Source organism: Sceloporus occidentalis, unplaced genomic scaffold (assembly GCF_023333645.1).
Source record: "Sceloporus occidentalis isolate IW3139 unplaced genomic scaffold, rSceOcc1.0.p SCAF_4, whole genome shotgun sequence".
Classification (NCBI taxonomy): Eukaryota; Metazoa; Chordata; class Lepidosauria; order Squamata; family Phrynosomatidae; genus Sceloporus; species Sceloporus occidentalis.
Genome location: NW_028316984.1, coordinates 33,457,698 through 33,470,858, shown reverse-complemented (window position 1 = coordinate 33,470,858; position 13,161 = coordinate 33,457,698). Strand labels below are relative to the sequence as shown.

Genomic DNA, 13,161 nt, shown 5'->3' with positions numbered 1-13,161 from the left:
TTTTTTGAGTGGAGAGGGCAAAAGAAAATCATGTTACACTGGTGATACAACACCACTACCAATATTGAATTTTTGCCAAAACCTTTTTAAAATGGACTTTCACTAAAAGTTTCATTGTTGCATGCCAGTCTCAGTGAAAGTAAGCCAACAAGCATTTTGAGAAAGTTATTGTTTCCTCAAATATTCTGAAAATAGTTCTAAATATTTACAAAAGACCCTCTCCCCCCAAGGATGGGTGAAGATTAAAAATGTAGAAATTGGTCCACCTTTAAGACAAGTAGATTTGATAGGCACAAGGGACAGGATCTTCTTAGTAGGGCCTCAGTTTTATGGAATTCCCTCCCAACAGATCCACAACTATCTCTTTCAATATTTGAAAAGGTTTTCAAAACCCATCTATTTTGTGTTTTTAATTAATCTGCTTGATTGTCCATGCTATGTTTTAGTAAGGTTTTTATAGCCATGGCCCTGGAAATACTTTCTATACAGTCTGAATTTTATTTTATTGTATTTTTGTTTTTTTAAATATATTTTTGAATTTTAAAGTTTTGTTCAAGTATTATATTATTCAACATTTCTTTTTATTCCCCCCCCCCCAAATATTTTGAATATATGTTCCTTTCTTCTTCAGTTATACAGTTAAAAGGGTTTCAATTGTTTGCACTTGGTATATTTTGTTTTTCAATAAAATTGTTAAAATAATGTTACTAATTACCCAGCACAACAACTTTTACTGAGACAGTCTTTGATCCAGCTGGATTCTCCACAGTCAGGGAGTAAATCCCTCCATCTTCATGGGCAGCATTACGAATTTCCAGTTTACTGCCAACTCCTGTAACTTCAATGTCTGCTTTTGTAGAAACTTCCTTATCTTCCTTTTTCCAAGTCACCTTTGGGAATGGGATTCCTTTAATGACTGCACTGAGTCTCAGTGTATCTCCAGCTTTGACATGTTGTTCTCGTGCCATATTAGCATCCAGGATTAAATCAGGAGGCTCTGAAAAATGAAATTGCATTTTAAAAAAACTTGGCCTTTTTGCCCTTTAAAGACAAAGTGAGTAGCATATTCTGCTTACCAAGTCTGTCCTTCACTTCCACTGGGTCACGAACATAAGCTGGCTCTGATTCTCCTGCTGCATTGACGGCAAAGACTCTGAATTTATAGTTGGTACCTTCAGTAAGGCCAATAACATTGAATTTTGTGTTAGGGCAGGAATCAGCTGTATGGTTGGCTTTTTTCCATTCCTCATCTCCAACCTTTTGGTACTCAATAAGATAGCCTATAATCTTGCCGCCTCCATCATGACGTGGTGGTTGCCAGGACAAATCAACTGAATTTTTAGTTTTATCCACTGCTTCAGGATTAATTGGTGGACTTGGTTTTACTGTTAAAAAAAGATGAAGAGGGATAACACATTTGAAAATGATAATAACTGCTGTAAGTTAATATTACTAATACAACAGCACAAGATAAGATATCTAAGAATATACCAATTGGATCTCTAGCAAAGATTGGTTTCGATGGTGGGCTAGGATCCCCAACGCCAATTTCATTTTCTGCTGAAACTCGGAATTCATATTCACAGCCTTCAAGAAGATCTGTTACCCTAAACTGCGTATCTGGGTAAATAACATCTCTGGTGACTCTTCCCCATCTATTAGACATTGTTTCCTTCTTTTCAAGTATGTAATTGGTTATTGGTTTTCCTCCATCACGTGGCCTGTTCCAGGTAACTAATGCAGAATTTTTGGTCACACCCTTAATGATTGGTTGGTCTGGTGCATCAGGAACACCTGGGAAAAAACATTTTAAAGTTTTATATCAGCTTCATTTTTAAAATAGGAATATGAAAATACAGGAAAAGGAGAAATGTGGCAGCAAATAATTAAAATGAATGGATGAATAAACAACATACTGAAACGATCTTTGGCCTTCATTTCGTCAGATTCTAGAGGATCACTCATGCCATACAGATTTTCAGCATAAATTCTTACAACATATTCTCTTCCCTCAAGCAATTTAGGGACTTTGCATGTTGTTTTGACACTGGCTGATGTGACTGGCATCCAGACGTCTCTGTTTACATCTCTCTTCTCAATAATGTAATTTGTAATTGGACTGCCACCGTCATCCAAGGGAGGTTTCCAGGAGATAACAAAATGATCTTTATGTACTTCATCAAATATAACTGGCCCAACTGGAGGCTGAGGACGGTCTGGTTAAAAGCAAAACAAAGGTTTATGCTGTTTAAGAAAAAAAATTCAACTGATTTAGAGCCTTAGGAAACATATGTAGCAGATGTAGACCATTACATACAGCTAAGAACTTGTGACAGATAATACAAAATGAAGTTGACACAGTATAAATTGTCATTACTAAAAAGCTGCAGTTTGTTTATTCATAGCAAATAAAACGTATCTCTCCCCACACACAAATTTTCAGGATTTATCATTTCAGAAATATTGATCAGTTGTACTGTGTTATTTTAATGAAAATATATTAAATGCCTTCATAATTTGGGAGTTATACATATGGAATTAAACCCACTACTAAATAGCTCAGATGGAGTCCAGGGGCACAAAAAGGCTTACATTCTCCTATTCCATATATTTGCTCAGGCACATTGTTCTGTGGTCTGCATTGAGAATAGCAGTTCTCAAATTGTGCACAACAAAATAAACTATGTGCCATGAGAAATGAATTAACTGAAAAACTAAATACCTTAATTCAAAGCAGTAGTGATGTGGGTAGTAATTTTAGACTCTGGACCAATGTGGTAATTTAATTCTGATGCATTCTGAGACCTTCCTGCTCAGTCTATAAAGTGTGAGTGACCCTGGACCTCTGCACTTAAATCTTGTCAGTGATGGGAGCACTGTCAGGCATCCACACTCTCAGAACACTCCCTCCGCCCCCCCAGATCCTAAACAAGTGAGTGTTCTGCTCTTTCACAGAGCTGCTACTAGGGAATTCTGCTGTGGCTGGTTGTGACTGGTGCATTCAGACTCTCCCAATCCAGAAACAGAGAATTGCTTGCCCTGAGGGAAAATGCTCTTAGAAATTTAAATTCTGCAAAAAGAGGGGGTTCCTCTGAGGGGAAGTCATTTTGACTTTTATATATTCTAAAAGTATGTGTTCTCATGTATACATCTGAGCCATGCTCCAGCTATTAGAAATTTGGAAAACATCAATCTAGAGCAATATTCCTGTAGTGCTAGTGTAACATGCTGATTTCTAATATTGCTCTATAACATAAGATTGAGCATTATTCTAACAGCTATTATGTCTTTGCTGTTTCTGTGTAAAGAGTGACCAGTTGTACCACTGCAAAATAAAAGGACTAAGATTAATAGTGTAAATACCATTAGGTTGGAGCCTGATTTGTGTAGGGAAGAACTTTATTAGCACTACTCATTTTTACTCACTGCATTCTTTCACCCCCTTAATCCATGCTGGAGCCAATCTATTGGTCTTGCTTGACAGTTTTGGATGATAAGGACTTGGAGGGACATGGTCAGGACATTCTTCAGTACATATTACTTTTAAAACATGAACTTACAGCCATATGGGATTTAGGTTTTATTTAGAAGTAATCTGGGTTCCACACAGATTCCCCAAGGTACACATTAGGTTATAATGTTAAATTTGTGATGTGACATAGCATCCTATTTTTGCTCTAATTTATACTTCACAGTAAAAAATATATTACCATAGTGTAATAGCACTTACCGACTACAGTCACTTGACAGAAGCCTTTTCTTGATCCTGAACTGTTTTCTACAACAACACAATATTTGCCTGAGTCTTCACGGGTAGATTTTAATATCCCTAGACAAATAGTTGCTGGAGTAGTTTGGATCTTTGTCCTTTTGTCTTCTTTCACTGTAATGTCATCTTTAAGCCAAATAATCTTTGGTGCTGGTTTGCCTGAGTAACGGCCAGTTAGACTGAAAGCTTCTCCTACACGGACAGTGAGCTTCTCCCTGATATCAAGTTCAAGTTGTGGAGGAGCTAAAATATTGTTGGAGAAGAAGAAAAAAAAGTTAGCCACGGCAATAAAAAGTCAGAGAGCAAATGTATTTCAGTTTTTTTGTTGTTCACATCAATGAAACATACCAATTTCATCTTTGCATGTGATGGGCTTTGTACAGAATGATGGCTTGCCTTGTCCCACAATGTTACAAGCACTGACACGATACTCATAAGTGTCACCTTCTTTTAGTCCTTCAACTGTGTATTTCCTGTCAAGCATTTTCTCTTTTGTTACTCTAGAGAATTTCTCTTTCCCAATAAGACGGCTTTCCAAAACATACATAGTGATATCAGATCCTCCATTATACTTTGGTGGGTTCCAGGTCAGTGTAACAGAGTCCTTTGTTACGGCTTTTACTTCAAGATCCTCAGGCCTCTCTGGCACAGCTGGAAACACACACATACAGCATGGTAAGAACATTTTGTATCACTGTTGTGTCAAGTATACCTATTTGCTTAGCCATATTTTTCTGTTAATTAGTTATGATAAACCAAAATTCGTACTTATTGGTTCTCTGATCAAAAGTTCTTTGGTTGTCTCTACAAATGGACCCATGCCAATGATATTCTCAGCAGCAATTCGGAAGAAATATGCTTTGCCCTCAATCAGCCCCTGAACAGTAGCATTCTGTCTGGTGACTGTGTAGGTTACTGGTGTCCAAGCTCTGTGATCTGCTTCACGCTTTTCAATAATGTAGTTGGTGATAGCTGAGCCACCATCATCTTCAGGAGAAAACCAGGTAAGCTTGCAAGAGTCATTGGTCAGGTTTTCAGTAAGGAATGGAATACCAACTGGACCTGGTACATCTGTGAAAAGAAATAACATTACAATGAAGCATTCAAGTTGAAATTTTATTTTGGCCTACTTCAGAGCTAGATAAAATATATCACTGATGTTTGACTTTTCCTGCTTACCAAGCACATCAACTATGATAGCCTTCTTTCTTTCTCCTCCTGCGTTTTTGGCAAGAAGAGTGTAGATGCCTTGGTGACTTCTCTTGCAGTTCTTTATGACCATAGAAGAACTAATAGCAGTTTCTTCAATTTTGGCTTCTTCTGGCAGACCTCTTTCATCCTTAGTCCAGGAAATTGCTGGAGGTGGTTTTCCTGAGACATAAGCTATGATGCGGATCACTCCACCAGCATGAACAACAATTCTGTCTTTCACGTGGGCATCCAAGTGAAGGTCAGGAGCAACTGTAGAGAGGAACAATTGGTTTTATAAATAGGTTTCTGTTCATCTGCTTGTTTTAATTTTGTCCTTTTAACCACACAGGAAAGAAAGAGAAGTACCTATTCTGTCCTTTATTTCAATTACTTCAGTAACTTCTCCAGGCTCTCCAATGCCAGCAGCATTTATTGCTCTGACTCTAAATCTGTAGAAACCGCCTTCTTTTAATCCTGCGACAACAAACTTGGTTCCTCTTATTTCTTTATCTTTTGCCTGAAAGTGCAAAATATTTGTGAGTTACCTAATACACAAAAATTATGAATTCATGTCCGATGTTCCAAAATGGACACATCAGAATGAAACAAGACAGGTTTTATAGAATCACAATTGCCTAGTACAACAAGACACTGTGGAGTTGTGAGACCGGAAAATGTATGACAGCAGCTAGACTAACTACACCTGTGTCTATGAAACTGTAACATCAGCAGATCAAACATTTACTCCTTTAAGTCAAACTCTATTGTAAATGCAGTGCTTCCTCAGTATGTCCAGAGGAAAGAAAGATCTTTGGGAAGAACCTTATGTGCTGATATGTTTCCAGTGAAAACAATTTTTGCCTTCAGTGTACTACTGTTATTACTGTTTTATAATATGTAACAAAACAGCAGTATAGGAATATGAAATGGTACTTAAGAAAGTAACAGTGGCTGTTGTCTCTAGATCAGAAAATGGAAAAAGTAATTTTACTAACTCCCAACATTTTACCAAATAATCTGTTGTAACTATTTTGAAAAATATTATAATGCTGTTGGTATTCCATCTTTCCTTCTCTTGTGGTGAAACCGATGGACAAAATAAAGTGTTTTCTCCCCACTCTGAAGGTGGGATGATTAGATGGTGCACGCCTCCAAAGCGGGCAAAAACCAGACTGAAGCTGCACTCCAGGGCTAAAAACCAGAGCAAACAGAACCTGGGATAGTCCAGCTTAATGTGGAAAATGTGCATCTTTGGCCCTGCATATAAATGCCCTGATGTGAGTGTGGGGCTGCAGCAAAGCAAAGAAATGAAAGTGCGACAACTCCAATGGATGTAATTACAATAAACATAAACCAGACAGTCCAACAATGGGGCATGGGTGAAGGGGGGTGAAGGGGGCATGTGGGGAGGCCTCCATGATGTGCTTTGCCAATGCATCACTCACACACTGATGCTCTGATGCCCTGTACGGGCGGAGCATCACACATGCAAATGTGTAGCTGTTCCAATGGGATGGCATTTGGGCAAACATGGGAGGTACTTGTTTGTGTGATGGTGTACATGCATTGTGGTGAGGCAAAAAAACAAAACAAAACAAAACAAAACCAGTGGTGGAGCTTGATGCCGTGCTGTGCAGTCAAGCCATGTGCATTCGGCCTGCCTTGGAAGTAGACCATGCAGACAGCAGTGTTTCGAGCCACTTTTCCCTGCTCATCTGTCCCAGGCATAGGTTTCTCTTTCCTCCATTTCAACTTTATCACAATACCTTATCAGACTGCTTGTCAGATATAAATGCTTTCCAGTTTCTCCCATTCCTTCCATCTTCCATCTACTTTATGCCTTGCTCCATTTCCTATTCCTGTCACCAGTGAACTTGTCACCTGACGGGAAGGTGAGTAGTGGGTAGTTTGCTGCTGCTAATGCACACTGATAAGTTGAATCTCTTTTAATGATTCATTCCATGCCTTGTTATTCCTTTCTTGGTTATCAAGCCCTGGCATAACTTGTTAAACAAATGTTCATGTGTTATGTGTTCATGTGTTTTACCAACCTTTTCCCATTCTTCTTTTCCTTCTTCTTTGTATTCAACAATATAACCAGTGACTTTAGAGCCCCCATCTTTTAATGGTGGAACCCATTCAAGGTCAACTGATGATTTTGTCCAGTCAGTAACTTTTGGAATTGGAGGACCAGGTGGTGCTGAAAAATATAACCCAGTTGTTTTGTCATCAGAATTTCTATTTGTAATAAAACATTTCTGTACTGCCTTTTGGCATTTTTTATCACACTGAAAAAATAAATAAATTCAAATATTTACCAATAGGATCTCTTGCTGTTATTGGATCAGATGGCAAGCTTGGTGGTCCCACACCAGCAGCATTAATGGCATACACACGGAACTGATAATCAGAACCTTCAATAAGGCCTGTTACTTTGTAGGAAACTCCCAGTGTCATAGGTTTAATAGGATCACGGTTAACCCTTGTCCATCTCTTTCCTGTAGTCTCTTTGCGCTCCAGCCAATAACCTGTCACAGGAGAGCCTCCATCGTATTCTGGTTCCTCCCAATTGACAGTCATTGAGTCATGTGTGACACTGCTAACTGTTGGTTTATCACAAATTCCAGGAACAGCTAGGGAAAATAACAGACAGATTGTTAAGCAAAATACCAAAAGCTTTATTTAATGTTGCTTATTTATGCATAGTATACTACACTGTAGCTTTTTTTAAATCCTATTTTCCTCAGTCTTTCATTATAAATGTAATAGGCATCCCAAACTGATCCTTTGCTTTGAATGTTGTAGCTCACTATGAGTACAGTAGACTGCTTCTTCACTTCTGTATATACTCCACTGTTTTCCTAGCTTCCTTCCTCATTGTTAACACCTAGAAAGTTGTATTAAATGCCATCCAAAATGGTATACAATGTAGTTACAAACTGACATCTGTCCATGTTGTCTAAAATCATGTGTTTAACATAAAATTGAATGAGAGTTAAACACAGAAGGTATATTTATGAATAGCTATTAAAATTACTATAGATATTTTAACCATATAAAAGTGAAGGTATTTTCCTCTCATTTTAACTTATAGCTATCTTAATAATAGTTTCTGTGGGTTTTTCAGGCTATGAGGCCGTGCTCTAGAAGAGTTTATACCTGACGTTTCACCAGCATCTTTGGCTGGCATCTTCAGAGAATGCTGGCATGGAAGAGAGAGTGGTCTCTCTTGTTCTTTGCTGAGCACAGCTCAGACATCAGACAATTCCAGCTCAGACATCAGAAGGGCTGTCAGACCCAGAAAAACCCACAGGAGTGAAGACAAACAACTACCCAAAGGGGAAGTATTTTTAATATACATCAAAGGAGTCACAAGACAGAATAGGGAAAGTGGTGAGGAAACACAACCTCCAAATGGTCTACAATGATCAAGAAAACCGATCAGCGAAGGACAGGCGAGACCCTCTCACGACCACAGGAGTTTACCGCTTACTCTCAATCAACAGTATATATACACCACTCTCTTCAATGCCAGCATTCTCTGAAGATGCCAGCCACAGCTGCTGGTGAAAAGTTAGGAATAAACTCTTCTACAAAATGGCCTCATAGCCTGAAAAGCCCACAAAAAACTATTGATGCCAGCTGCGAAAACCTTCAACTTCACATATCTTAATAATTAATCCCATTCCATACACTCTGCCTTACATTCTGTTTTGCCAAAACAGGTGATATTTAAGACAATTATATGCTCACTGAAAAGATTTCTTGCTGTTTCGGGTTCACTATCAAGAGGTTCTCCAATGCCATATTTGTTCTGTGCCATTATGCGGAACACATATTCATGGCCTTCCAGCAGTTTTGGTACTGTGAAGATGCATTCCTTGGGTTCATTGGTAACAGGGACCCAGGTCCTTCTGTTTGCTTCCCGCTTTTCAATGACATAGTTAGTTATTTTAGAGCCACCATCATCTTTAGGAGGAAGCCAAGACAATGTCATGTGATCCGCTGAAATAGATTCAAATTTAATGGGCCCTTCTGGTGGTCCAGGTCGACCTGAAAAATAAATTTTATTAAATGTTAGATGATGTTCATCTTCAGCTTCATGTTCCAAACAGTAAACTCAGTTGTCAAAGCAAAAAGCTATTAATATTTACCCAGAACATTCAGCCTCATCTCCTTTGAATCTGTTCCAAAATTGTTGACTGCAGTTATGGTGTAGAGACCTGTATCCTTTCTGCGAGACTGCTGTATCAGTAAAGTACAAGAGTCTTCACCTACAATCTTATTGACATGTTGGTCATACAGCACCGGCAATTTGTCCTCAGGCTTCTTGGGCACAGCTTTAACCCAAGTAAGGGTAGGGAAGGGCACACCCTTTATTTTAGCTACAATGTTAATATCTGTTCCTTCTTCTACTTCCATAAACTCTTTGAGTTCAATAGCTGGAGGGCCTGCAAGCCAAAAGAAGGAAAAATTATTGTGCCAGTACCAAGAACATGGGACTCACAATTCATTCAATTGTATTTTATAGTACAATTATTAATTACTTTCAGCACTTACATGTCTGATCTTTCACAACAATTGGCCCAACAGTAGCTGATGGTCTGCTTGGACCTGCTTCATTTACTGCTTTCACCCTGAATTCATATTCATCGCCTTCTTTAAGGTCTTCAACTGTAAACTTTGTTTCTTCCACATCACGTCTATTGCACTGTCGCCAGGCTTCCTTTCCTTCACCTGTACGATCCCAGCGAAGGCACTCAATATTATAATGTGTTACAGGAGCACCGCCATCATTCTTTGGAGGTTTCCATGTCAAGCTTACTGTGTTCTTAGTTACAAGGCCAATCTTGAGTTTGATAGGTGGGTCAGGAGGATCTTTAAAAACAAATGAAGTAGAGTAAGTGCTCATCTAGATTATAGCATATTTAGTAAAAGTAATTGTTCTATTTTGATTTAACTCACGGATTGGATCCCTTGCTGTGGTCCTTTGAATGGTATCTGCTGGGGGTCCAACACCAAAGCGGTTTTCTGCACGTACACGGAAGAAATACTGTTGCCCAGCTATGAGATCAGGAATAATTAATGATGTGCCAGCACAATTTGCATTAACTTTTGTCCAGGCTTTCCCTTCAACTGTTCTTTTCTCAATAATATAATTTCTGATTCTGTCTCCTCCATCATTGTCTGGCATTTTCCACGAAAGCTTACAGTTGCATCTTGTTATATCACTTACTTTCAGGTCTTTTGGTGGGCCTGGAACATCTATTAATTGGCAAAACACAATGGAAGCATTATTATATAACTATCTTTAAATGACAATATTGTTGAACTGGTGCAAAAAAAAAAGATTTATTAGTCTTACCGAGGACATTCACTCTGATATTTACAGTTTTCTGCCCTGCTTTATTCTTTGCTGTAATGCTATATTTTCCAGAATGACCTCTGTTACATTCAGGGATCGTAATAACTGAAGTGGTATCAGTTGATTCCACCTGCACAAAAAACAAAAGCTTACTTAGAAATAAGAACTGAAAATTAATTTTAAGATGTTAGCAGTACAAAACCAAGTGAATTCAAATACAAACTATTTCTTACCACAGCATCTTCAGGTATATTATGTCCATCCTATAAAGAGAGGAAAAAAGGAAATATTAGGGAATTAAATAGATTTTGTTATAGACAAAACACTCTTTTTTTTTCATTACTAACCTTTGCAGTTTTCTTTGCTTCTCCTTCAAACTCCCAAGTTGTTTTAGGAACTGGACGGCCTTTAATAACTGCTGGAATTCTGATTGTTGTGCCATTTCTGCAAGAGAGGAAATCTTGTGCTCCGACATCAATAAATATTTCTGGCTCTTCTGCAAGATAAAAATAATATAATCAAAATTAACTTAGCTATCAACATAATTCATCTAACTGATTATTCTTGTGAAGTAAATGCAGTATCTGAATAATGATTGACTAATTGTTTGACTGATTGATTTAAAAGCTTTAAATTTCACCCATTTGAAGTGCTTATACAGTAGTTTATTAGAATAAGATAAATATCAAATCAGCATAATTTATAATAAATCACAACATATTAAAATAACAATATATTTAAAGCCTGTGAAATTAACGTATTTGCTGGCATCAAACTAACAATAACATTTGCAATAGATGGACCTCTACAGGGAGGTAATTCTATAAGTAAGTGACACCACTGGGAAGGCCCCTTTTATTTGGTTTCCATCTGCCTAATCCCATATGACAGGTGGACACATAAGAGAGCATCTGAAGATGAATTTAACAAATGGATTCCTTTGAACTTTGCAATTGTAATATGTTAAGCAACAATTTCTGCATTTCAGTTCTCATAACTTCTGTTTGTTTTTTAAAAATACCTTTTTTATTTTTCTTCACAATGTTTTTGAGACTTTATTGCGGACTACCAATAACAAAAAATTTAGCAATCTCTGAAGTGGGAGTAGATAACAATAGAAAATGGTATCGTTGCCAGCTGACTACCTCAAATTATGCCTGCATTTGCTGCCATTTTGTTCGTGGCTCTTGTGACGGCGAGACTCTGCTCTCACTCAACTACACTCTTATTATGGTACCCCAAAGGAGCTTTCCTATTGCTTCACGCCACCAAATTGACACAGACCCTTTTTTAAAATCATTGTTTTAAAACATCTTATATCAGTAGCATGGATACACACACACACACAACACCGACAGACAAGCTTTTAATGAAATAATAACAAAACCTTACTAAGTAGATGTTTCAAACAAGAGATATTTAAATATGTGTGAATAAAGGTGGAATATAAATATATTATTATTATTAATATCATTATTATTAGTTTCTTCATGTATTTATGTTACTTGTTTCATTTGGAGATTTTACTTTCTTAGATTCAACTTTGTTATAAACATTACTGCTTCCAAGGACCCTCACACAGTCCTTCTTCTGGCTCACTTTCCCTGAACCTAATTAATGAGCCTGCCTCTCCGGCTACCTCTATCCCACAGAATATTTCCCTATGTTAACTCCCTCGCTTGGAGTTCTCTATGGGTTTTAAGTCCCTCACTCCTAGACTTCAACCCTATTCCTCTCTAGACCTTTCACTAAACTGTCCCTCTCTGGACTTGCCAAAGCAACTGAACCCTATCTGACTTCCAGCTGCCAGCAACTGACTATTTGTCCTCTAACCTGATGAGATTCTATTGGCTGCTGCCAGCTGACTCCTGACTGGCTGTTGCTAGCCTGTAATAATAATAATAATGATCGAGGTGGGTAACAATCATAAAATCACGACACAAATTAAACATAATTCTCTAACCCCTGCCTGTTCTTCACAGCTCTGTCCACTAAAAAAAACCTGTACAGGAGGGAGGGAATTTCACCAGGTGTTGCTTGGTAGCTGGTTGTGAAACAGGCAATATCTGCTGAAATTCCCTATCCTAAAAAACCATTAATAATAATAATAATAATAATAATAATAATAATAATAATTTTTACCCCACATCTCCCTGCAGATCAAGGCAGGTTACAATAAAAGATAGTAAAATACATAATAAAATACATATAATTTCACAATGCCCTAACCCACTACCAACATAAAATATAACACAAATCCAAGAGTTAAAGGAGTTAGCTCAAGTTTTCACTATGGCAACCAATGCCTGTACTAACTGTGGTCTGTCTGTCTGTCTGTCTGTCTGTCTGTCATGTTTGGTGGGTCAGATATTTTCAGGTCTCTCAAAGAGACCTTGGAGGTAGAAAGTTTGACTACTACAGAAGGAGGGCTTATTTCTAGGATTCCTTACCTTGAATTTCCTTGCATGGTATTTCTGAAGTAGCCAGACTTGGCTCAGACTCCCCTGCAGCATTTACGGCTTTTACTCTAAATCTGTACTTTCTGAGCTCTTTCAGATTGGGTACAACACATTCGCAGGTAGGGAACAGCTTGTCTGGCTCATTCACGTTCTTCCAATCCAAAGTACCTTCTTCTTGCATTTCAACAATATATCCTTTAATAGGACTGCCACCATCTTTTTGTGGAGGTTTCCATGCAAGAGATATGGTTGACTTGGTTCTGTCTTTGACATCTGGGCATGATGGTGCGCCAGGAGGAACTATTGAGCAAAATATTCTGAATTAGGATTATGTCCATGTATATTCTAATGTATGCATATAGCAATTACACAATCTC

At 37.9% G+C, this 13,161-nt stretch overlaps 1 protein-coding gene across 1 annotated transcript in view; it reads right to left on the bottom strand.

Annotated features, from left to right (window-relative positions):
* Positions 1-13,161, bottom strand: part of TTN (titin) — a 317,246-nt gene that overhangs the window by 69,184 nt on the left and 234,901 nt on the right. The window contains exons 235-253 of the mRNA XM_089523020.1: positions 12,776-13,084; positions 10,673-10,821; positions 10,559-10,588; positions 10,326-10,455; positions 9,926-10,225; positions 9,521-9,838; positions 9,115-9,411; positions 8,714-9,013; positions 7,279-7,593; positions 7,012-7,160; positions 5,327-5,477; positions 4,949-5,230; positions 4,538-4,840; positions 4,118-4,420; positions 3,731-4,012; positions 1,917-2,216; positions 1,492-1,794; positions 1,077-1,385; positions 716-997 (exon numbers count right to left, since the gene is read on the bottom strand). Coding sequence (XP_089379146.1) covers positions 716-997; positions 1,077-1,385; positions 1,492-1,794; positions 1,917-2,216; positions 3,731-4,012; positions 4,118-4,420; positions 4,538-4,840; positions 4,949-5,230; positions 5,327-5,477; positions 7,012-7,160; positions 7,279-7,593; positions 8,714-9,013; positions 9,115-9,411; positions 9,521-9,838; positions 9,926-10,225; positions 10,326-10,455; positions 10,559-10,588; positions 10,673-10,821; positions 12,776-13,084 — 4,812 coding nt within the window. The remainder of the gene's footprint in view (positions 1-715; positions 998-1,076; positions 1,386-1,491; positions 1,795-1,916; positions 2,217-3,730; positions 4,013-4,117; positions 4,421-4,537; positions 4,841-4,948; positions 5,231-5,326; positions 5,478-7,011; positions 7,161-7,278; positions 7,594-8,713; positions 9,014-9,114; positions 9,412-9,520; positions 9,839-9,925; positions 10,226-10,325; positions 10,456-10,558; positions 10,589-10,672; positions 10,822-12,775; positions 13,085-13,161) is intronic.